The sequence below is a fragment of the Peromyscus eremicus genome, chromosome 16_21 (assembly GCF_949786415.1).
Source record: "Peromyscus eremicus chromosome 16_21, PerEre_H2_v1, whole genome shotgun sequence".
In the NCBI taxonomy this organism is placed as follows: domain Eukaryota; kingdom Metazoa; phylum Chordata; class Mammalia; order Rodentia; family Cricetidae; genus Peromyscus; species Peromyscus eremicus.
In genome coordinates, this window is record NC_081432.1 from 60,225,867 (window position 1) to 60,250,728 (window position 24,862).

Consider the following 24,862-nt stretch of genomic DNA (forward strand, 5'->3'; position numbering starts at 1 on the left):
TGGGCACTCCCTGCGGTCCTCAAGACCTGCTCTGCCATGTCTAGGAGACAGCAGGTCTGGTCTCACCTGGAAATGGGGGCTGGAGACACACTTGGCAAGCTGGCGAAAGAGGGGCTCCATCACTTTGCTGAATTCTGAGGGTTCAATGACATCCAGAATCTCCTCTAGCTCGTTCAGAAACATCACTTCCTTGGGGCTGTGGGTCTTAGGCCAAAATTTGAGAAGTCCCACAATCACCTGTGAAGAAGACATGAGGATAAAATTCCTAACACTGCTCAGTCTTCTGGGAAGCCTTTGTATTGCCTTGACCCACACCTACCCTCACCTAACCACATGGCTTCTCTGGCTTGAGTCAGTTTGCTGAGTATATAGGTTTGGGCTCCCTCGAGAGGAACCCACCTCCCTCAGTCCTCCTGGGGTCCACTTACAACCTCATTCAGTAGTTAGAGACTGGAGCTAGGGGTGTTGCTCAGTCATAGGAGATACACCTGAGATGTACAAGCCCTAGGGTTGATGGCCAGTGTCACCAACACCAGAAACAACCAACAGGTACAGATAGGCGAGCACTGCTGACGCCCGGGGCCCCAGAAGGGAACTTACCGGCTCGGTGAGACTGCTCTCCTTCTCCAGGAACTGAACCACACAGTATGCCAACTGCAAAGGGTTGAGGACGGAAGTGAAAATACGGCTCTCAGAAAGCCTCAGTCACAAATGCGATCCCAGAACGGAAGGGGAGGTGTAGACGATTCCCCACCACCCCCCTTCTGTGTCAGCAGGAATCCCTTCCCTCCCCTTTGTCTCCGATGCTCAGGTCAGGGATCCTCAGAGGCCAGCAGCTCACCTGAGGGTGGTATACACTCAGGGACTTGACCTTGTGAAGTGGAAGCAAGACACGGATGAGAAACATCTTGTGCTCTTCCTTAAGGGGCAAGGCAAAGCCATTGATGATGCTAGAAGTCGAGGGAGGTTTTTAGGACCGAAGGCTTTCACATTCAAGCTCCGTGTGCCCACCCCCAATCTTCCATGGCCTCTGCACCCCTACTCACCTGCCGAGGATCTCCAGGAGCTCAGCAATCCCATTGTGATGTTCAGTCTCATAAATGAACCTAAGGGAAGAAGGTCCTCTCGACACTACCCTCCAGCATTCTGCAGTCTCCCCTGCCTTCCTGTTCCCATCCCACCACAGCAGGGGCATGCTCCTCTCCCAAGCCTGGAATCATTGCCTCACCTGTAGAAGATGTGGTTGATCTGCCTACGAATATACGCCCGGAGCCCCAAAAACTTGCCATAGATGCGATGCAAAATGGTCTTGAGAAAGTCCCGCTCTCGAGGGTCCTCACTATCGAATAGGTCCAGGAGCTAGGAGCAGGAGGTTAGAAAAGGCAGAGAATGAGGCAGCAGGCAGAGAAGGCACGGGCTGGGGTCACAAGGTAAGGTTCTAGCCATGAGAAATCCCAACGTTCTCTGGGGAATGGAGTCAAGTCTCTGAAAAGTGATTTTATTATATGGCTCATTCAATTTGCTATCTGGGTATGCATGTTTATACCCCACTGAGTGGAGAGAGATACTTTGTTCTTTTTTCCCCCAGTTACACTGGAAGTTTCTTTGGGAGCCTTTTACTAGACAGGGCTGAACCCCCAGGACATCAGAATAAGGGAAAGGAGCAGGCAGGACACAGGTGGCGGGTGGTGAGGTGGGGGTGGTGAGGTGGGGGTGGTGAGGTGGGGTACAGTTCAAGGGGAGGGCAGGAGACTCAGACTCACAGCAAGTACAAACTTCTGGTCAATATACTTCTTGGCTATGTTTGGCTGGAAATCTGGAGACTCCAAGAAACGTAAGAAAAACTCATAAACAAGCTGTGGAGGAAAAGAAGTTTCACTGGGACCTGACCCAAGGACTGCGAGCTGCCCCCTTACCGCAGTCCTGAGTGACCTGTGTCCTCCAGCCAGACCTAGCCTGTCCCTTTGCCCTGGTACCTGGAGATGTGGCCAGGCAGCTTCCAAGGTAGGCTCATCTTCCTCAGGGTCGAACTCGGCTCCTGTGGGATTCGATGAAGGTGGCAGCGTCCGGAAGAGATTCACTGAAAACTGAGGGGTGAGCCCAGCTTAGAGCACTGTCTGGGCTTGCCCAGGGGCTCCCATCCCTCCCCCTTGTATCCTTTCCCTATGCCCACCATGGTGACAGCCTCCGGGTAGATGGCCTCAGTGACAACATCACGGCTGTGGGTGATATACTCCACCATCTCGTTGAGTCCTGCCCGCTTCACCTCTTTGAATTTGAGGTCGCTGAGCGGGTCTGACACAAAGTCAAAGAGGACGCAGCACTGGCGTAGCTTCTGGATGAAGAGCTCCTCACGCTCCTGGGTGGGCGAATCTGTGGAGGTCTCAGCAGTCAGGTGTGCCCCATCATTCTTCATGCGTGTCCCACTGCCTCTGCAGATCGTCCCTCCCCACCCTGCCACCATGCTGCTCCCGGCACGTGTCACAGCTGAACCCCCATGTCTATAGAACACCCTTTTCCCGAAGATAGACTCCTAAGCCAGTCTTCACGGCCCACAGCCAGTTCACAGTCCCTCTCCATCTGGGAGTACCTTTCAAGGCAGGAAGCTTTTGTAGCTCCCTGTTCTTGCTGAGGTTGAAGCGGGAGGAACTCTGCCGTCGTTCTTTCTTGACAATCTGGGGTCCCCCTGAGTACTTGATTTTGCTGAGCTGTGTTGGGGGTGGTGTGCTGTTGCTGGGACGCTTGTTGGATGATGGTGGCTGAGACTGAGGCTGGGGCTGGGCCTGGACAAAAAAGTAATTTGTTGAGTCCAGTTCTCCAAGCGATGCCCTCTACCCTGGCCTTAACCATCCCATCCTGTAGCTGAAGTTTTCCTGGTCCTGCCTGGCCCATGGTCAGGACAAATCTCTTACCCATCAGTCCCCCAGCCAAGTAAACACACAGAGACTTATATTACTTATAAACTGTATGGCCGTGGCAGGCTTTTTGTTATCTAGGTTTTTTTTTATCTTAAATTAACCCATTTTTATTAATCTATAAGTTGCCACGTGGCTCGTGGTTTACCAGTATCTTAACATGTTGCTTCTCATCACAGCGGCTGGTAGCGGCTCCCTGCCTCAGCCTTCCACTTCCCAGCATTCTCCTCCCTTTTTGTCCCGCCTATACTTTCTGGCTACTGGCCAATCAGCACTGTATTTCTCAATCAATCATAGCAACACATTTTCACAGCATACAGAACATCCCACGGCACCACTCCTGGCCTATTCATGCTTGTGGAGAGGTAGTGAGCTATCCTTGTCAGGTACGCCAGGGACAGATACAACTGTGGTTATAGCTCCAGAACACAAAAGCCAAGAAGTCCTATCAGTGTATCAACAGCCTTCAAAGTGGTCATGTCGTAAGGAGGCAAAAGTGATTGGGTGAGTGGTGACAGAAATCAGAAAAGTAGTTTTCAGGGCCAAAGATCTAGCTTAGCAGTAGAGTGCTTGCCTAGTGTGTGCAGAGCTGAGTTCAGTCCTCAGTATGGGGGAAATACAATGTCAGTCCTAGCTGCAAGAGCTGACTGAGAGGAGACACGAGGCATCTTCTGAACAATGGAAACACTATGTCTTGAGGACATTTGGGAGGGGTAGCACAGTGTGTAGCATACCTAACAATTCTGAAGTACACTTCAGATTACTGAATGTTCTATACCCTTCAATTAAAAAGAGAAAGAAATTCATTCTTAAGTCTTAGCAGCTTACCAGAAATTTAGTTTAATAAAAATCCTAGCCGGGCAGTGGTGGCACATGCTTCTAATCCCAGCACTTGGGAGGCAGAGGCAGGTGGATCTCTGAGTTCAAAGCCAGCCTGGCCTACAGACCAAGTTCCAGGCCGGGCAGAGTTGCATAGTGAGACCTTGTCTCAAACAAACAAAAGGCAGCCGGGCGGTGGTGGCGCACGCCTTTAATCCCAGCACTCGGGAGGCAGAGCCAGGCGGATCTCTGTGAGTTCGAGGCCAGCCTGGACTACCAAGTGAGTTCCAGGAAAGGCGCAAAGCTACACAGAGAAACCCTGTCTCGAAAAACCGGAAAAAAAAAAAAAAAAAGAAAAAAAGAAACAAACAAATGGAGAGTGGCTGGGCTGCAGAGATGGTACAGCAGCTTAAGAGCACGGGCTGCTCCTCCAGAGGACCTCAGTTTGATGCTCGGCACCCACAGCACAGCCTACAAATGCCCGTAACTCCAGCTCCAGCTCTAACACCCTCCTCTGGCCTCCAAGAGCACCAAGAATACCCATGGCACACAAACATACATACAAGTGGGCAAAACACTCATACACATAAAAACAATACATCTTTTTTTTGCTTATTTGGGTTTTCCAGACAGGGTTTATCTGTGTAGCCCTGGGTGTCCTCCCTAAAAATAATAACTCTTAAGGCAAAAAACAAAAAAACTGGCGATTATGCACACCTGTTAATTCCCAAATTTGATGGTGGACGCGAGAGGATCAACACCAGTGCAGGCCAGCCTGGACTGCACAGCAAGACCCCGTCCAGACAACAACCAACCCCACTGAACTGAGGGGGCTTGGCGGTACACACCTGGGAGTCAGCTGTTGGGAGGCGACGAGGAGGAAGCCTGAGCAACTGAGGGAGACGACTCAAAGTTAAGAGGTGCAGACACACATCTCCACAGCAGAGTGTTCGCCCAGCCCTACGTTCAATCCCCAGTATAGCAAAAATAAACAAAAACAGTTAAGTCCTGCGAACCCTGTGCTCTCTGGATACAAGAGAATGAAAGACAACAGAGCCTGGCTAGGGGAGGCAGGGTGTGTGTGGGTGTGTGTCCCCAGCCTGGTTCATTACCACGGTGGCCACCTGGCTCTCTGCTTCCAACAACCCTAGAAAACCGGCTTGACTGGAGGTCTGACTCGGGGAACACAAGGAAGGGGACAGAGGAGGCACACACACCTCTGTGTGACCAGCAATGAGCCAGTGTCATTCGAGACAATGCAGGGTGTGCGGGACTCTGGGGGCTCTCCCTCTCTACAGTCAGGCGGGATCCCACCTTGAGGGGAGAGGGGAGAGAAGAGGTTGGGAGGTGAGTGTCTGGTGAACATGTAGACCCTCCCATGCTTGCCTGCCTGAGAAAAACCAAACTCTCAAGAACACACTAAAAGCCAGATGTGGTGGCGCACACCTTTAATCCCAGCACACGGGAGGCAGAGGCAGGTAAATCTCTGTTGAGTCTGAGGTCAGCCTGGTCTACAGAGTGAGTTCCAGGACAGCCAGGGCTGTTTCACAGAGAAACCCCGTCTTGAAAAACCGGGGAAAAAAAAAAAAAAAAAGAATGGAAGCAAGGAGTGTCTGGCACACAGCAAGTGCTCTGTAAGTACTTGCTGCTGTTCTTGCTGCTGCTGCTGCACCTGTGACCATTTTTATTTCTATACCTGGGTCCTAGGAATATGGCACCCTGGAAATGCCTCCCCAAGTCAGCCCCATCAAATGTTCCTTGGAGTCCACTATGCCCCGTCTCAGGGAAGCACACCTCTTCCAAAAAGCTGAATCAGCTCACTGTGGCCCTTGGGGTCACCTCAGCTTCCTTCAACTGCCAGTCTGGTCCATTGCCTCTGTAACCACTCACTCCCTAGTGACACCTCTTCCTTAATCTATTTATGTGTCATTCCCTTCAACGAGATCAGTGGTGCTCAGCCTTCCTAACACTGCAGCCCTGTAATACAGCTCCTCATGCTGTGGTGACCCCCAACCAGAAAGTTATTTTCGTTGCTACTTTATAACTATAGTTTTGCTATTGTTATGAATTGTAATGTAAATATCTGCAGAATATCTGCTATGTGACCCCTGCAAAAGGTCATTGTAACCCCCCCCCAGGGGTCACGACCTACATGTTGAGAACCAATGAACTAGATAATTAATTTCTTTTTTTTAAAGAAAATTTATTTGTTTATTATATATACAGTGTTCTGCCTACATGTATGCTTGCAGGCCAGAAGAGGGCACCAGATCTCACTACGGATGGTGGTGAGCCACCATGCGGTTGCTGGGAATTGAACTCAGGACCTCTGGAAGATCAGCCAGTGCTCTTAACCACTAAGTCATCTCTCCAGCCCCCTAATTTCTTTTTTTAGAGGTTTATTTATTTACTATGTATACAGCATTCTGCCTGCATATATCCCTGCAGGCCAGAAGAGGGCGCCAGGTCTCACTACAGATGGTTGTGAACCACCATGTAGTTGCTGGGAATTGAACTCAGGACCTCTGAAAGAGCAGCCAGTGCTCTTAACCTCTGAGCCAGCTCTCCAATCCCCCCCCCCCCTAATGAATTTCTTGAAAGCCAGGGCCCTGGTTTGTACCCCTCTGGGCATCCCCAGAAGTAGCATCTAACAAGCACTCATTGATGTTTGGTTGGCTGAACAGGAACAAGCCTCCTCCCTGCAGGCCCTCCTTGTCTTATCTCCATAGAAGTCCTCAGAGCACTGGTGGGTCAGCACACCATGAGGAACTGTAATGAAGGGTCGCAGCGTTAGGCAGGTTGAGAACCACTGTCTTGGAGCAGCTCTGTGAAGCAGCAGTAGCAGCAGCAGAGTCGAGTAAGGGTAAGGGACACACGAGGCCCCAGCACCCTGACAGACCTCACACTGCGGGACCACGCTGAGAAAAAAGGTGCTCTTCCCAGAGACGGAAAAGCAGAACCACAATTTTCTGTTGACGAGAAGGGAAGTCAGCTAGATCAGTCAGGCGCGGCGCTGCACACCTTTAATCCCAGCACTCAGGGCAGGAGGATCTCTGTGAGTCTGAGGCCAGCCTAGTGTGCATAGTGAGCTCCAGCTAGAGCTGCATAGTAAGACCCTATCTCACAGAAAGAAAAAAAGAGTCATCTAGATCAGTAATTTTCCAACCTCCGTCCAAGTAGGGTTTCAAGAGAACACAGAGTTGAATGGGTTAAAAATAAAATGTCCAAGGCTGGAGAAATGACTCAGTGGTTAAGAGCACTCATGGGCTGCTCTTCCAGAGGACCTGGGTTCAGTTCCCAGAACCCACATGGCAGCTCACAACTGTCTGTAACTCCAATTCCAGGGGATCCAACACCTTCACACAGACATACATGCAGGAAAACACCGATGTACATAGATAAATAAATCATTTAAAAGAATAAAATAAAGTAAAATGTTGTGGTGGCACTCTGAGTTCGAGGCCAGCCTGGTCTACAGAGGGAGTTCCAGGACAGCCGGTAACACAGAGAAACCCCACCTTGAAAAACCAACAAACAAACTGTCCAAAGCCAGCCACACTGAGACTGCACTGCTGAGCGCTGGAGTGGCTGGAGAGTCCTGAGGGGCATCTGCTTCATCTCACTCAGTCACTCCAGTCTTTGTTTTGCCGTTTGTCTGTGTGTGTGTGATGTCGATGCACATGTTCATGTGTGTGAGTGCACTGTGTGAGGACACAGTGTCACAGTGGGCATACGGATGTCAGAGGACAACAACCATCCATCTTGTTGGAGGTGGGGTCTCTTCTTCACTGTGCACATGCCAGGCTGATGGCCTGTGAGCTTCCAAGAGTTCTGTCTCCAGCTCCCATCTTGCTGTAGTTCACTGGCATTCCCAGAGCGCACCTAGTCAGTCTTTACATGTTCCAAGGATGGAGCATAGCCATGCTGTGTCTAAGTACTTATCTACTGAACCATCTCCCTAACCCCAGCTCTAGTTTTTAGAAGGACCACTGGTCGGCCCCCAACACAGGAACCAACCTGGGAGACAGCAAGCCCATCTAGTAGAGTCCCTGATGACCAAGGCCCAGTGAGGCCACCTCCTGTTTGTCTACACCCTTCACATGCTTGTCAGAAAGCAAATGCATGGATATGTCAGCCACTCACTGCATACTCAAGCATTTATTCCAAATCTTCCAGCTTCTTCGAACGTCTCTCCACTGTCCTTGAGTGGGTAGGAGACAAGTGAGCCCCTCTATACGGCAGCCATCACGAGGGTAGCTGACCAAAGGCAGCCCAGCATTCTGCCTCCCAACTGGACTTTGTCCTGTCTAGTCCTGAGACTCCGCAGAGACCTGAAGTACTTTCCAGAATCTACACCCACCCAGGAAGCCTTCCTGTACTCACTCCTCTGGCCTCTACCTCCCAAGTGTACACACACACCTATACCACCACGCCTGTTCATGTGCCACTGGGCATAGAACCCAGGGCTCTGTGCGTGCTAGCCAAGCACTCTACCAGCTGAGCTACATCCATAGCCCCCACTAGAAGAATTATTCTAACAGAAGCCAGGTGATGGTGGCATATGCCTTTAATCGCAGCGCTTGGGAGGTAGAGGCAGGCAGATTTCTGTGAGTTCCAGGACAGCCTGGTCTAGAGAGGGAGTTCCAGGACAGCCTGGTCTACAGAGTGAGTTCCAGGACAGCCTGGTCTACAGAGTGAGTTCCAGGACAGCCTGGTCTAAAGAGTGAGTTCCAGGACAGCCTGGTCTACAGAGTGAGTTCCAGGACAGCCCGGGCTATACAGAGAAACCCTATCGAAAAACCAAACGAACAAGAAAAGAAGACGTATTCCAACAGAAAGAGATGGAAACATAAAATTAGTAGAAATAGAAGCTGGGCAAAGTGGTACATACCTCTACTCTTGCTATGTAAGAGGCTAAGGCAGAAAGATCCAGAGTTTGAGACTAGCCTGGGCTACATAGCAAGACCTTCTCTCAAAATTAATTACAAAATGCACAGACAGAACCAAGCATGGTGGTTCACACCTCTAACTCCAGCACTCGGGAGGCAAAATTGAAACTATCACTGCAGATTGAAGCCAACCTGGACTACTACAGAGCAAGGCTCTGGTGCAAAACACAATTAACAAGGGCTAGCAAGGTGGCTCAGTGGGTAAAGGCACTTGTCCCCAAGACTGACAACCTGAGGTCAATCCCCAGGACCCAAATGGTAGAACAAAATCAACTCCCACCAAGCTGTCCTATGACCACCGTGCAAACACACAATAAATATACAAATAAATGTAGTTAAAACAAACAGGGCTGGAGAGATGGCTCGAGGTTAAGAGCACTGACTGCTCTTCCAGAGGTCCTGAGTTCAATTCCCAGCAACCACATGGTGGCTCACAACCATCTGTAATAAGATCTGGCGCCCTCTTCTGTATACATAATAAATAAATCTTGAAAAAAACCAAACCAAAACAAACAAACAGCTGGGCAGCAGTGGCACACACTTTTAATCCCAGCACTCGGGTGGCAGAGGCAGGCAGATACCTGAGTTCGAGGCCAGCCTGGTCTGGTCTACAGAGGGAGTTCCAGGACAGCCAGGGCTACACAAAGAAAACCTGTCTTGAAAACAACAAAACAAACAAAACCCAAAAACAAAAACAAAAAAACCAAAACAAACAAACAAAAAACCATACAAACAAAAAGCACAGATTACATGCTGTATCTGCGGCACCATGAGTTAACTGGTTTAACACATGAAGACCGTTTTAGTTGAAGACCACAGCGGCATCGTCTCCCATGGTCACACTCAGGGCTCCATCCAGTCCTGTCTACTTCTTCCCATCTTCCTTTCTTCTCTAAACACCCCACTAAGCATTAAAGAGGAAGAGGTGACTAGGACATGCCCTGGCCTTCAAAGAGCTCAGAGACTGGGTAGGTGAGGCAGCCACAGAAGCAGCTAATGGTAGAAGGAAAATACTAGAGCAAGACCACAAAGGCTGTGGAAACACAGAGGAGTGGGTTACAAATTGCCTGGAAGAATTATGGAAAACACCTCTCAAAAAAAATATTTATTTTTAAATTATGGGGTGTGTTTGTGTAGCTGGAATTACATACAGGTTGTGAGATGCCCAACATAGGTGCTAAGATTCTAACTCGGGTCCTCTGCAGGATCAGCAAGGGTTTTGAACCACAGATCTACCTCTTCAGTCCCTAAAGGGGTGAGTTTTGATTTAGCTCTTAAAGGATGTGAGTTTAGTAGCAAAGAAGAAGAGAGGACAATAAAGCAAGTCCAGAACAGGGGAACTGCATGCAGGAGGCCACATTACAGGGAGGCTTGCTGGTTCAGATGACTTCCACGGGGACAGTAACCAGGGCAGATGCTAGAAGAACAGAGGGAGGCCAGCTCAGAATCGCTGTGGATGCTGGATTTTAACTGTGGGAGATTCCAAAATAATTTTATGTTGTTTTAAAACAGGGTCCCACACTATAGCCCAAGCTGGACTGGATCTTAATGTGTAGCCGAGGCTAGCTTTGAATTCACAACTTTCATCCTGCCTCCACCTTCCAAGTGCTTGGGATACAGGCACGAATGAGCACACCTGGCTCAGATTCGACTTCGGTGGGTTTTTTGTTTTTATTTTGTTCTGTTTTGAGACAGAGTCTCTCTATGTAGCCCTGGCTAGCCTGGAACACACAATGTAGACCAGGCTGGCCTCAAACTCAGACAGCTCCGCCTGCCTCCTCATCTAGAGTGCTGGGATTATTGTTGTGGGACACCACGCCCACCTCAAATTAGTTTTGAAGTAGAGAAACTTGGCTGAGGTACAGCTCAGTGGCAGAACACATACATGCTTTGCTTGAGTGACACCCGGGGTTCAGTCCCCAGTACTGGAAAGAAAAAAGGAGAAGACTATAAAACCAAAAAGGTTTGAGGATGCCTACTGTGGCCTTGGAGCTGAAGTTGGGGAAACTGGGCTGTTTCTTCCTCCCCTCATCCCTACATCCAGAACTCAAAACAGCAGTGTACTAAAGAGTCCATTTTTTCCAAAGTCAGACCAGAGAAGATCCTTAAATGCAGAGGCTGGACACAGTGAGTCTCATTTGACCTCTCAAAGTCATTTTCCACTCTAGGATCCTCTTTTAGAATCTCAGAGGCAATACTTTATTTAGCCTATGAATCCCAGCTCTGCCATTTATCCACGGAGTGATGCTGTTCACTCTGAGCCTCCAGACCATCTGTAAAATGGGGTGACAAGAGCAAGATCCTAGGAGAACGCAGTGACAGTTAAATGTCCATGCAAAGCATTAGGAAGTGACTGGTACTACATGCTGACTGAGCAGTGTCCCATCCAAATCTGTGTCCACTCTGCGTCTTTGAATGTGACTTTACAGATACACATCATCAAGTGAAAATGGACATTACTGGGTTCCATAGGATGTCCCTGATGACTGGTATCCTGCTACAAGGAAAATTCAGAGAGAGACGACACAGGGCTGTGGAAAGCCAGCAGGGAGGCAGAGAACTAACCTGTCCCTAGAACCTGCAGACAGGACTGGGGCGACGGCTTGCAGAGTAATGTGCCTCTATGTAATCGGGTGAACAGTTTTGGATCCCCAGGACCCACGTAAAAGCCAGGTGGCATGGCAGCACACCTGCAATCCCCAGGAACCAGAAGCAGGGACAGAATCCCTAGATCAGTGGTTCTCACCCTTCCTGACACTGTGACCATTTAATACAGCTTCTCATGTTGGGTGACTCCCAACCATAAAATGATTTTGTTGCTACTTCATAACTGTATTTTGCTACTGTTAAGAGTCCTAATGTAAATACTGATATGCTGGATATTCGATATGAGATCCTGTGAAAGGGTAGTGTGACCCCGAGGGGGTCAAGATCCACTGGTTGAGAACCTCTGCCCTGGGGCAAGCTGGCTAGTCTGACTAGCTCTAGGTTCAGAGAGAACATACCTCAACATACAAGGTCCACAGAGATTGAATAAGACATCAAAATTAAGACTGGGAGCAGCTGAGAGGACATCTGATGTCAGCCTCAAGCTTCTAACGAATGTGCACAGACTCATGCACCTCCACACATGTGAACACACATATATACATACTGTACACACCACACACATACATACACAAAAATTAAATAAATTGAAAACATTTAAATTTAAATAAAAGAGCACAATGACATGGCTCAGTGGGTAAAGGACCTCGGTTCAATCCCCAAGTCTACGTGGCGGAAGGAGAACCATCCTCTGGCCTCCACCGGTACATCCTGGCACACTCACAATCACTAAACAAAAACAAACAAACAAATAAAGGTAGTGTGTCAAAATCTGAGACATGGTCTCAAAACTGCAGACCAGGCTGGCCTTCAACTCTCAGAGATCTGCCTGCCCCCGCCTCCCAGGTGCTGGGATTACAGTGAGCACAACCATCCTGTCCCCAGTTTTTCAATGAAAGTAAACCTCAGAAGCTGGAAGATGTCTCTGACGTGCTTGCAGAGGAACCAGAGTCCAGTTCCCAGCACCCATGTGAGGCAGCTCAGGTCAGCTTGTAACTCCAGCTCCAGGGGACACCACAGGGATCCAATACTTCCTTCTGGACTCTGTGGGTACCTGCACACACATGTGCACATATCCACACAGAAATTCAAAATAATTTAAAGAAAGATCTCAGGTCATGTCTGTTATGCTACCCTGACTTCAGACTTCTAGCCTTCATAACTGTAGGGAAATTCACTTCTGCTGTCCTGGTGTATGGGAATCTGTTTTGGCTGCTTTGGAAAACTAATACAGAATAACTTCTCAATAAAGTAAATGTTAGCTGCTATAATTACTAGGATTAATTGAAAAACACTCCGGTAAATGTTTAACAGAGTTTGGCCGGAGGACCTCCAAATTCTACACTAGAAAAGGGGGAAGGAGGGGCTGGAGAGATGGCTCAGAGGCTAAGAACACTGGCTGTTCTTCCAGAGGTCCTGAGTTCAATTCTCAGCACCCATATGGTGGATCACAACCATCTGTAATGAGATCTGGCTCCCTCTACTGGCCTGCAAGGACACATGCAGACAGAACACTGTATACATAATAAATAAATACATCTTTTAAAAAAAAAGAAAAAAAAAAAAAAGGGGGAAGGAAAGCATGGTGAATAGTATTTTAAAACCATGCCTCAGGGCCGGAGAGACGAGGCAGCACTTTAGAGCACTGCTCCAGTGGACCCAGGTTTGATGCCCAGCACCCACATGGCAACTCACAACCACCTGTAACTCTCATTAGGGAAATCTGATGCCCCTCTTCTGGCCTCCACAGATGCCAGGCATGCCCATGGTACACGACATACATGTAGACAAAACATCCACACACATAAAAATAAAAAACACATTAAAAAAAGGCCACGTCCTCCCAACTTGGCCTTCAATTTTCCCAGCATGTCTCTAACATCTGTATAAGAGTACCTTCTGAAAAATCATGAAGTAAATGCCTGTGGCTACCTCACATAGACAAGCCCTGGAGACTTTACATAAAATAGAGCCCAGGGTGAACTTGACATCTAGAGGGACTAAGACAGACGCCACCTCCCTGAGCAGAGCCTCCTAAAGACCCAGAGACATCACGGCAGTCGGCCTCAGCACACTCCTCACTTCACCAGGCCTTCATTTCCCCATGTAGAGAGTGAGGTCTCACTCACTCTCCAGTTCACACCTTCACTGACTACTACGTTCATATGTGGGTGCTCACACCGGGCCAGGCAAGTGAGAGCCTCCTGAAGCTCCCAGACTAGGAAACAGTGAGTTCACAGAACTATTTGACACTGTTGTGAAGTGCAACCAAGGGGCTGAGGGACAAAACCGTAACTCACAGGGCCCCATTCCCTGGGGATGGAGGGAAGTGGTCAAGGCCGGCCACCCTAAGCAGATAATAAGCAGGGGGCCTAAGAACTGGAAGAATGTTAGCGAGGCAGAGGAGGGAGGGCTTGGAGTGTCCTCTTCCTTTATGTCCTGGCTCTGAATCTCTCCTGCTGTTTTTAACACTGCTCACTAACTCTCAACTACTTTCCCAGTGGGTCCCATCAATACCATCACCTCTGAAGGGGAGACTGAGCCCTGAGGGTGTGTCCCAGACACATCTGGCCCCAGACACATCTGGTATGACCCACATTGAGTCCACAGGCTTGAGGGGGAAGCCATACAGCACCATACAGCTTTTCCCTCAGTTCACAGCCAGGTGGGAAGACCGTGATGGGAACAAATGGTCACAACGTCTGGTGACAAGGACCAGTCCAAAGACTGTGCGGATTCCTGTGAGGTGCAGAGAAGGAGTCATCACTCTGTTGTGGTCTTTATCTGCCCGGGGCTGCAAATCGGGCAGGAAACCTAGTCTATTCTCCCGATGACTTTGCGACCCCTACAAGATGGTCACCAATGCAAACATTAACTGGCTCTCTTACGAGGGACAGGGACAAGTAGCCTGGAAATCTAAACCCAGACTTAACCACAAACACTTGTCAACCTCCTTCTCAGGGAAGTAACTGAGACTTCTGCTTCCTGAACAGTTCAGAGTGGGAAAGAGCGGGGAAAGCAGAGAGGATGACGGCCCCCACACATTCACAAGGCTGCTCAGCAAACAGCACCCCACCGACTGTACCCCAGATGTTCAAGGACACCCCTGAACTTCCCTAAGCCCCTCGACTCTGGCTGTCTTGTTTGCCTGTTTATTGCTTTATAGCTAGCCCTAGACTGCCGAGCTGTGTTGACCTCTGTTCATGGCTGTCCTTTGGTCACACTGAGACCAAGAGCAGTGGGCCCAGCCCTGCCCAACTCAGGGACACTAGCCACTCCCGAGCCCCTGCCCCACCCAGCTCCATACCAAAGTGACTTGTCATCCCACGAAGCACTTGTAGACTTTTCCCCTTTACACCAGGACCACACACCTCTCAGCACCCCACCCCCACCCCTTTTTGAGTCAGGGTCTTGCTACATCACACAGGCTGGTCCCAAACTTGTGATCCCCAGCTCCCCAAATGATGAGTTTACAGGCAAGCATAAGCAGACCTCACATCTTTCCATGGTTTTTACCCTAAGAAAGACATCCGCGCAACACACTTGAGCATGCTGGAAATTAAACCCAAGGCCTTAATCATACTAAGCCTGGGCTCCACTACTGGCCATACCCCTAACCACTGAGAAAGGAGCTGTCAACACCAGAAAGTGGCAGGCAGAAACACCTTCCACGGGACTCTAAGGAATCTGAAAGAATTAGAGTACTTGTTTGTTCTATACCAGCCAAATGCTGCCCCAGAGCACAGAGGCCTGCCTCCCATCCAGGCTGCAGGAGCCTCTGTCTGTGTAACCGCCCCTCAGACCCGGGCCCCAGCCATCAAGGGGCTGTGGCCAGCACCTGCACGGAACCAGGGCCATGGCTACACCTTTACCTCGTCTGCGTTCTCTCCTCCACCATCTTTGCTCGAGCTGCTGGGCTTGGCTGTGCCTTTGGCAAGCTTGGGAGGGTCCTGCTGGGAGAAGATGGGGTTAGGGTTAGTAGAGGCCAAGAGAAAGGAGAGGCCTTATCTGAACCTCTTAAATCTTTTTCTTTTTTTCATACTGGAGATCAAACCAGGGGCCTTGTCTATGCTAGGCCAACACTCTACCACTGAGCTGTATGTCCAAGCCCTTCCTAGGTCTTTGTTTTAACTACATACCACCCAACTGATTCAGTTAAAACCTACTGTATCAGCTGGGCATGGTGGTGCACGCCTTTCCTCCCAGAACTCAGGAGGCAGAGGCAGGTAGATATCTGAGTTCGAAGTCAGCCTGGTCTATTGAGCAAGTTCCTGGACACCCAGAGCTACACAGAGAAACTGTATCTCAAAAAACCAAAAATAAATTAAAAATCCTACTGTATTGACTCCGGGACACACAAAGGAGATACAGCCCCTCCAAGGAGTTTAGATTCTAGTTAGGAAGCCAATTTCAATCTAATAATTAAGCATGACAGTAGTCTTCATCTGTCCCCTCACCAGGTAGTGAACGGCTGGGCTCAGGAAGCTCTAGTCAGGAAAGGACCTAGGGGAGGCGGCTTCCTGGAATAGCATCAGTAACAGAAACTCTTCCTCAGTTACTCTGACTGGCTTCTGGGCAACCTGGTCAGAGGTGCCAACTGCTTCTGTGCTAGAGCACAGCAGAACTCGTCTCTCTCCCCTCAGGGCCATCCAGAAAGACCCTGAGGCATTTGTTTAGATGTCAGAAGCAGCACCCAAACAGGAGGGTGCTAGAGTCTCTAACAGGGTGCTAACGGATCAGAAGGGTTCCGCCCGAAATGTTAAGAGCGTCTCAGGCAACAAGCAGTGGACTAGAGATGGAGGTGAAGTCCTGAATTGTTAACAAACTGTGAGCACCAATCTAAAGGTTCCCTTGGGAACCTGGCAACTGGCTCAGAGCCCTGGCCTGTCCAGCATCTCTTTCCACGCTCTGGACCAAAACAAAAGCAGCCACACAGAGACAGGATGGGGAGACTGTGAAAGAGACCTGAGGATGCAGCCACACAGAGACAGACAGGATGGGGAGACTGTGAAAGAGACCTGAGGAAGCAGCCACACAGAGACAGACAGGATGGGGAGGCTGTGAAAGAGACCTGAGGATGCAGCCACACGGAGACAGGATGGGGAGACTGTGAAAGAGACCTGAGGAAGCAGCCACACAGAGACAGACAGGATGGGGAGACTGTGAAAGAGACCTGAGGATGCAGCCACACAGAGACAGACAGGATGGGGAGACTGTGAAAGAGACCTGAGGATGCAGCTCTGACTGCAACTTGAACACAAATCGATGCTGCGGCATCCACTACAAGTCTTGGGAACTTCCACCCACTTAACAGACCTGTGTCTGTGCTGGGCCCCGACAGAACCACGCTAGTGGGTCTGGTTCAGTCATGAGCACGAGCCCGTGGAAGGGGCAATAAGAAATCCTTACTTGTAAAGGGAAATGCAGCCCATTCTGGCAGTGTATGCAAAAGCTCAGCCTGAAGTGCAACAGCTGCACGACTGGGAAAGTAGACAAAGAAGGGGGGGGGGGGGGCAAGATGAAGCTTCGCCCGCAGAGGAGGGCTGCCATGTGTACTAAAGACACAACTTATCCTCGTGGACTCGGGACGCTGAAAGAGCACAGGCCGAGGCCAACAAGGACGGATTTTCTCACGGTGGAGTTGTATGGAAACAGACTGCCCAGTGAAGCTAAAAGCTCCCGGTCCTGAGCATTTGAGCAGAGGCTGGATGACCTCCTCTAAGGCATGTTGCGAAAGGATTCAAGTCTCAGCTGAGAGCTGGACTGGAGGACCTTGGAAATCACTTCCAGCTCTGAGAGTCGGCAATTCAAGAGCAGCCAAGCCCCTTCAGTAAGAAGTGTTAAATCAAATGATTGTGACTATGGGGGCAAACGGATCCCAGGGAGAAGAGAGTTATGTGTGGGCTGGAACAGGGGGAAGGCTTTCTGGGGGTGGAGAGGGAAAACCGTTCTCTCGCGGATAGGGAGCAGCTTGATGCTCTGTACTAGGGGGAAGGGGCTTCTCTGGGCTGAGCACTCTCCCACTGCACTGGCCAGGCCGGCCACACTGACTTGACAATTGCTCACAGCAAGTGGTGGAGAAAAAAAAGATGCAGCACACACCACCAAAGTGACTGAGAGCACACAACAGACACGGGCCCTCCAACAGAGCTGACCCATCTTCACTCCAGGCTGGTCTCTAGACTCCATCATAAGCTGCTTACTTCTCTTGTCCCCTCCACCCACCTTATGGCACTCAGCACGACGCCTGAGAAACATATCTCAGGGAATTTGCCTGATGTCAGCTGCCTTGGTGTGTGGGTGTGAGTGGGTGTAGGGGAACAGGGCCCACAAGCCTTGCTCCCTGTCTCCTCAAGAGCAGGTGAAGCACACACACTGTGGCCCGGCCCAGCTGTCGAATGACATGAGGCCCTGGGGTTTAGGGCTAGCACTGTGTTTTGAGCTCAACTTTTACAGTTCCGTGAGAGTGAGGAGGTAACTAGCCTCTCCCTGTCCTCACCTATTAAACAAAAACAATAATAGGACCACTTCCCTTAGCCCAGTGTCTGGCACATCAAACCCTAATGTTGGTTAATTCTGTTATTACGAATAAGAAAGCGGGAAGGAGCAGGGTACTTCATGCAGGAAAATCAAAGACCTAAATCGATTCTCAGAAGAGAAGGATGCAAATCTCCCCGAAGACTGACTCAGCACCTACCTACTGTGTGTTAGGGGATGCCAAACCTCCAGAGTTTAGTTACTTCCTCAAGGAGGAAGACAAGGGCTGTCCACAATCCATTCGCACCCAAGACTGAACACATGCAGTCTGTAAGTGAGCCCAAGTGAAGGCTCGGCCAAGCTTCACAGAGGGAGCAGTGAAGGACAGTGAGGACGGGGACCAGCGGAGATAAAGGAGAAGGGACAGGTGATGGATGAGCAATAAGGAGCCTCCACCCACCTGTCTTTATGCCTCCATCCTGGTACAGCTCCGTCACACTGTCATCTCTCTCCCCCTCAGAACTTTAAGGAGGCCAAATGCAGCCCAAACTCCAGTGCAGGAGGTTAACTCTCATAAAGGGTTCCACACCTGCTTCCATGCATCCCAATCCTCCCAACACCCTTGATCAACCAGATCACTCATGGCCCCAGGAAGCTAAGAGTGTCTCCTCTAATTCTCTATTATCCAGTAGGCAAAGGCTTTCTGCAGATGGGACACGATCTGGTCCACAGACTAAAAACTCCAGAGGGGTAAGGATCTCAATGCTTCCTCTGAACACCACAACCTCTCAAGTTTCCAGTTTAGCTCAGGGTTAGGGTTAGGGTTAGGGTTAGGGTTAGGGTTAGGCTAAGGATCTCAATGCTTCCTCTGAACACCACAACCTCTCAAGTCTCCAGTTTAGCTAGCTGGAGTGTGCAGTTTCTACAGGGGAATGGCCCAAACCGTACTGGCAAGCCCACTCCCAAGGTCAGGACTGGGTAGGGGACACAACTCTGCTCAGCTCACCACCTTTAAGAGGTTCAGCAACTAGTATATGCTGAATATATATGTATATGTATATGTATATGTATATGTATATGTATATGTATACATATACATATATATCAGCCCTGTGCTCTAATCTCAGACTCTGAGAAGTTATGAAGACAACCCATAATCAGAGCTACCTGGAAAATACCCAACAGCCCCAGGATAAAGAGTTTAATTGATAAGGTGGGGTGGTAGCATAGCAAGCCAACCGGGGGACATGAATGCAGTCCGCCTCTGGGGTCTTCAGGAGGGTGGACCACAATACCAGGCCAGAGCCAGCCCCGAGAGAAGAGAGGCCGGGGGAGGCTGCAACTGGTATCCTAGCATCCCTGGGTAAGTCTGTACCTCAGAGGAACCACACCTCTGAGTCAGATCTCAGCAACAGCAGGAAACAAAGGGTAGGAAACGGCAGGGATGAGGAACAGGTGAAGGCGGTATGGAGACAGAAGAAGGTGAAAGAAGGCAACATCAATCAACGGCCTGTGAGGCTGGGAGTGTAGCTCAGTGGTGCTGCACATGCTCAGCGTGTGCAAGACCCCGGGTTTGATCTCCATCAAGGCAAATAAGAAAGAAATGGCCTGTGTAAGGACAGTACGACAAAGTATGAATGTCCAGGGGTGCCAGGACTGCAGAATAAGAAGAAAACTAAACAGAACAGGGCAGATTCCTGCTTTAATATAACTCAGGAAAGGGAGAAACCCAGCACTGGTGCAAAAAAAGGAAATGCAAAGGTTATCCTAAGGAATAAGGGGAGGAGCCTGTGCAGATTAGAAACGGTGTCTGGTTTAGGGTGAACGTGGAAGCCAGCTGATGGCAGTTAGGCACTTGCACAGAAGAGCCCTCCAAGTCGGGAGACCTGATATTGCAGCTGGGCCTCCAGCAGGATGTGTGACCTTGGACAAGTCCCTTCCCTTGACTCGGCCTCAGTCTCCTCATCTGTACCACCAGGGACTATAATGCATGCGCTCAAAAGCTCCCTTCCAGCACCAACGTTCTGGGGTTCCATCAACAGAAGGAAGGGCTCAGTCCTGGCTTACAAGTTTGTGTGTAAAGGAAGACTCGAGGGAGGGGCCTAGGCCAGATTTGGGCGGAGGAGAGAAAAAGCAGAGCGGTTCTAGGTCAGGGGCTTGTCGTGGAGAGAGAAGGGACTGTCCAGAACTGTGGAGAGGCCGTTTATAGGCTGGTGAGGAGAGGAGGGAAGGGGCTGCACGGGGCGGGGGTGGGGGGAGTACTGGAGGAAGATGCAGTCTTAGATGAGGACTGTCCCAAACCCGTGGGGGATCGGGGACAGAGGAAGGTGGGGAGAAAAAGCAAGGGAGTGAGCTGGGAGTGGAGCAGATCTGGAGGGGGCCAGGGGTAGGAGCAAAGAGGAAGGGAAGAGAGATAGGTGGGGGGAATCTGTCCGGGGCAAGGAGGGAGAGGTGCCCCAGCTGCTGCACGGGCTGGGGGTGCTGCCAGCCGCGCGGCCCAGGGGCTGGGCCCGGGAGTGCTGCGGGGGGCCGGACCGGAGGGTCAGTCTGAGGCTGTCCCGGGCCTGCCTCGGGCCCCTCCCAGAGCTCCGCGCAGGCCCCGCGGCGGAGGCGCAAGGGCAAAGGCCACGCTCACCTTATCCTTCTTCAGTTTGTAGGGCATCTCGGCCGGTCCACACCCGGCCCGGCTCCTGCGGCCCCGCTCCGGCTCCGGCTCTGCTCGGCCGCACTCGGCCCGCTCGGCGTCTCTTCGCCACCGCCTGCGCGCTGCGCCCGGGCCGAGCGGTGGCTGCGCCTCCAATTGGCCCTAACTCTTACAAACCTGCCTGACAACCAGGCGCCGCCTCCTCGGATTGGCCATTGGAGCCAAGCTGCTTCCTTTTTTTCTCATTGGAAAGAAAGAGTACAAACCGCCAGGGTTCGGCTCCCAGAATTGGCTGGAGGGGAAGGTCCCGCCCTAGAGGGGGTCGGGCTTCGCGGAGGAGGCGGGGCCATAGGGAAACCCGAGCTTGGCTGGCAAAGCTGCTCTCCGGCGTCGCCTGTGCGTCGTCCTCTGCTATTCATTCCTTGGCTCCTTCCCTCCAGAAGTGGCTCTCACGTTTTCCCCTGCTCTGCCTCGTCCGAACTCGAGGAAAGAGACCTAACACGGAAGGGTAGGAGTTTAAGCAGCTCAAATTGCACACGTCGAATTGACAGAGAAGACTCCTAAGGGTCCCCCTGTGCATTCATCAAGTCTGTTCTAGTTCACAGTTGCAGAGGAGCAGAGGGGAAGCCGGTCAGCAGTGGAACCCCACTGAAATAAAATCAGAATCCCTGGTTCGCTGCAGCTTCAAGACGTGGGTCCCGGTACCTACTGCAAGGAAGCTGGGATCGGTAAACCAGCTGCGTTTGAGCCATTAGGGATGAAGTGGAAAAGTAGCCTCATCGTTCAGTGTCTCAGAAAACCTATCCCTTACCCGTGCCGCTGCCGCCGCGCCCAAGCTGGTGTTCTAGTGGATGAGATTGGGTTCCTGCCCTCAGGGAGTTCCCACTCTGATGAAGTACACAGACTTGTATAAGATGATTAAAATACAATGTCATAAATTACACAAACCTCAGAGTGGCATGGAGAAATATATTTTAGTTATCCTAGTAGCCAATAGACTACATTAACAAACTGGAGGAGGTCCATCAAAAATAAGCCTGTGGGAGCCGGGTGTGGTGTCTTACTCCTGTAATCCCAGCACTTGGAAGGTGCAGGAGAATCAGGAGTTACAGACCAGCCTTAGCTATAGCCAGTTCAAGACCAGTTTGAACTACACTAAGACCTTGTCTGTAAACAAAACAAAACAAAAAAACCATAACAAACAAACAAAACCCAAACATGAGTAAAAAGTTAAAAATAAGCCTCTAGTTGCTGTCCCGAAAGTAAGGGGCCTTGGATCCCCCCCAACAGCACAAATAACTAAACAAATAAGTAGCCAATGATTGTTATACAAAGAGTAGGAGCCATGAGAATGGGAAAGATGGAGGCTGGAGAGACGGCTCAGTGGTTAAAAGCACTTGCTGCTCTTCCAGAGGACTTGAGTCTGGTTCCCAGCATCCATATTAGCTGGTTCACAACTGCCTTTAACTCCAGCTCCCAGGGATCTGATACCCTCTTCTAGACTCTGTAGGTACCTGCACTTACACACACACACACACACACAATTTTTTTTTTAATAGAATGGGAAAGATAGGCTGGAGACATGGCTCAGTGGTTAAGAGCACTTGCTGCTCTTCCAGAGGACCAAATTAGGTTCCCATCCCCTACATCAATTAGTTCACAACTGCCTGTAATTCCAGCTCCAGGGGATCTGACGCCCTCTTCTGGCTTCCATGGGCATCTGCACACAGGTGGCACACACACAGACACATTTAAATAAAAATTTTAAAAACAAATGAAAAAGAGATGATGGGATCAGGAGATGTGTACAGTCAACAGGATTTGGTGAGTCACTGGATGGGGGGGGAGATGGCATAAGAGAAAGGAGGAGTTAAGGATGACTTTCCTAAGTGATGAAAGACGGACAGAGGAAACTGGCCTCCTAATGGCAGAGGTAGTAAGGATTGGCCAGAGGCAGACAGAGATGATAAATACTGAACAGTAACACCTTGATTTTGCAATTAGGAGGTGTCTGGTGATCTTTGCCAGGAACCTTCGGAGGAGCGGCAATTTATAGTGGGTTGAAGAGTGAGCATGAGGTGAGGACATCAGATGTCGGGTCCTGGCTGGGACACAGAAATAGCATTTAGCTTTATGACTAAGAATGAGTTCAAGGCAACACACACTGGACTGCATTTCTACTATTATTTGAGGGGAACAGCCTGGGAGGGAAAGATGTTTATTTGTGGGTGGACATTTGTATCTGTATGAGTGTAACTAAGGCAGGGCAACAAACCTCCTTGCCCCCACCCAAAGCCTCAAGATGAACTGTAGTCCTGAGGCATAGAGCTTGCCTGCGAGTCTGTATCCTCTTTAAACCCACAGTCCTCGGTTCCTCTAGGAAGCAGGGACAAAGACATAGGCTGGAAATGAGACTTTTGTCATCTGGGGGACTCCGAGTCCCCAGCACCTTCTCATTTGTAGTTCTCACTACAGGGTCTCGCTGTGTACCTCAGGCTGGCCTTGAACCCGACATTCTCTTCCCTCGGCCTCTAAAGTGTGGGTTTACAGATGAATGGAGCCGTGTGCAGTCCCAGTACCTTTCTGCATGCTGTTCTGCAATCTGAAATGAGGGTCTGGGATTGCAGCTCAGTGGGAGAGTGCTTGCCAAGCATGTGTGAAGCCCTGGGTTTAATGCCCATGTGTATGTAAGCACCAATTTCGCCAGGCATGATGATGCACAGCTATGATTCTCATACCCAAGAGGCTGAGGATGAATTACCATGAGTTCAAGGCTATCCAGGGATATATAGCAAAACCCTGTCTAAAAAAAACATCAAGAGAAGGACAGGGTGTGGTGGCACATGCCTTTAATCCCAGCGCTCGGGAGGCACAGGCAGGCAGATCTCTGTGACTGAGGTCAGCCTGGTCTACAGAGTGAGTTCCAGGACAGCCAGGGGTACCCAGACAAACTCTGTCTCAAAAAACCGAAAGAAAAAAAAAATCAAGAGAAATGCAGGCATGGTAGAGCACTTATAATTCCAGTACTTGAGAGATGGAGGAGGAAGGGTCAGGAGTCTAGAGCCAGTCTTGGCTACAGAGTTTGTTCAAGACTGACCCTCAAAAAACTGAGAAGGGCGGGCTGTGAAGATGGTGAAGTCATCTTCATCAGCGCTTGCTGCAAAAGCATGAGAACCTGAGTTCAGCACTCAAGAGGCCACTCCTAGCATCCATGGAAAAAAGACAGGGTGTGACGTCACTCATCAGTAGTCCCTGCACTGACCAGGGTAGAGACAGAAGGATCCCTCAGGTTTGCTGGCCAGCCAGTCTAGCCACATCAGTTAGCTCCAGGTACAGTGAGAAATCCTGTCTCAAAAAAACATTGTGGAGAGCAATTTCAGAAGACACCTGGGTTCCATAATGGTTTCCTCCCAAAACAAAATTCCATGCTGGCTGGACAGTGGTGGCACATGCCTCTGATCCCAGCACTCGGGAGGCAGAGGCAGGTGGATCTCTGTGAGCTCAAGGCCAGCCTGGTCTACAGAGCAAGGTCCGGAAAGTATGAGCTACACAGAAAAACCCTGTCTTGAAAAACCAAAACCAAAACAAAACAAAAAACAAAAACAACAACAAAAAAAAATTCCAGCCCGCAGGAACCTCCTTAAGCAGAACATCTTCAGAAGTTCCTGAAACTGAGCAGATTCACTAGGCCCCTCCCTGCAAGAGTGAGCAATAAAATCTGAGGGTCCCTCTCAGAGAACTAAAGCCAAGTTGCAAAGACTCTCAGACCAGATGAACTACCTGGAAGAAGCAGAAACCAGCCAAGCTGCCTAGAAGAGGTTTGGACCAACTGAGGCACTGGGAAGGATGCTCTCCAACCTGTTGAGCTGCCTGCAGGCTGTGCAGTGTGCTCCAGGTTCCCAGCGCTGTGAGCTGTCCCCATGCTGGGGTGGGCTTTGGTGATGCAGCTGTCTGTGAGTCATTTCTGCTCACATTCCTGTAGTAACTGCAATAAAGCTCATTGTTTCACCAAGTTGGAGTTTGTTGGTATTTGTGCTTTGGTCTGTCATGGGACCCCTATCTGGGGGGAGAGACATGTGTTGTGGTTGTGTCCCCAGGAAAAAGTTTTGTCACACAACAACCTAACCTTAACATCTGGCCGGCACGTGAATGTTCACATGTGCATCAGTAAGATTACATGCGTGCACATGCATGAACACGTGCACAGACAAAAAGAACAGAGAATGGATAATTCCACTTGAGACAAGTTCTCATGTATGTTAAGCTGGCTTCAAATTCACTATGTAACTGTTGCCTCTACCTACCAAATGCTAGGAAGATGGAGTGTACCACAACCCCTGGTTTCAAACCCAGGGCCTCACCATTGCCGGACACTCTACCAACAGAGTTATATCCCCAGCCCAATTTCAGCTTTATAAATAAACTACGGTATTCCCAGGAACTATAATCAG

The 24,862-nt window shown here is 50.1% G+C and overlaps 1 protein-coding gene across 1 annotated transcript in view; it reads right to left on the reverse strand.

Annotated features, from left to right (window-relative positions):
• The window catches only part of Ppp2r5d (protein phosphatase 2 regulatory subunit B'delta), a 23,140-nt gene extending 2,577 nt beyond the window's left edge, over positions 1–20,563 (reverse strand). Inside the window, exons 1-11 of the mRNA XM_059282382.1 lie at positions 20,403–20,563; positions 15,163–15,240; positions 2,591–2,783; positions 2,174–2,373; positions 1,977–2,087; positions 1,764–1,856; positions 1,229–1,359; positions 1,047–1,106; positions 842–950; positions 601–654; positions 67–237 (exon numbers count right to left, since the gene is read on the reverse strand). Of these exons, the coding sequence (XP_059138365.1) occupies positions 67–237; positions 601–654; positions 842–950; positions 1,047–1,106; positions 1,229–1,359; positions 1,764–1,856; positions 1,977–2,087; positions 2,174–2,373; positions 2,591–2,783; positions 15,163–15,240; positions 20,403–20,429 (1,227 nt within the window). The 5' untranslated portion in view covers positions 20,430–20,563. The remainder of the gene's footprint in view (positions 1–66; positions 238–600; positions 655–841; positions 951–1,046; positions 1,107–1,228; positions 1,360–1,763; positions 1,857–1,976; positions 2,088–2,173; positions 2,374–2,590; positions 2,784–15,162; positions 15,241–20,402) is intronic.
• Positions 20,564–24,862: the final 4,299 nt, after the last annotated feature.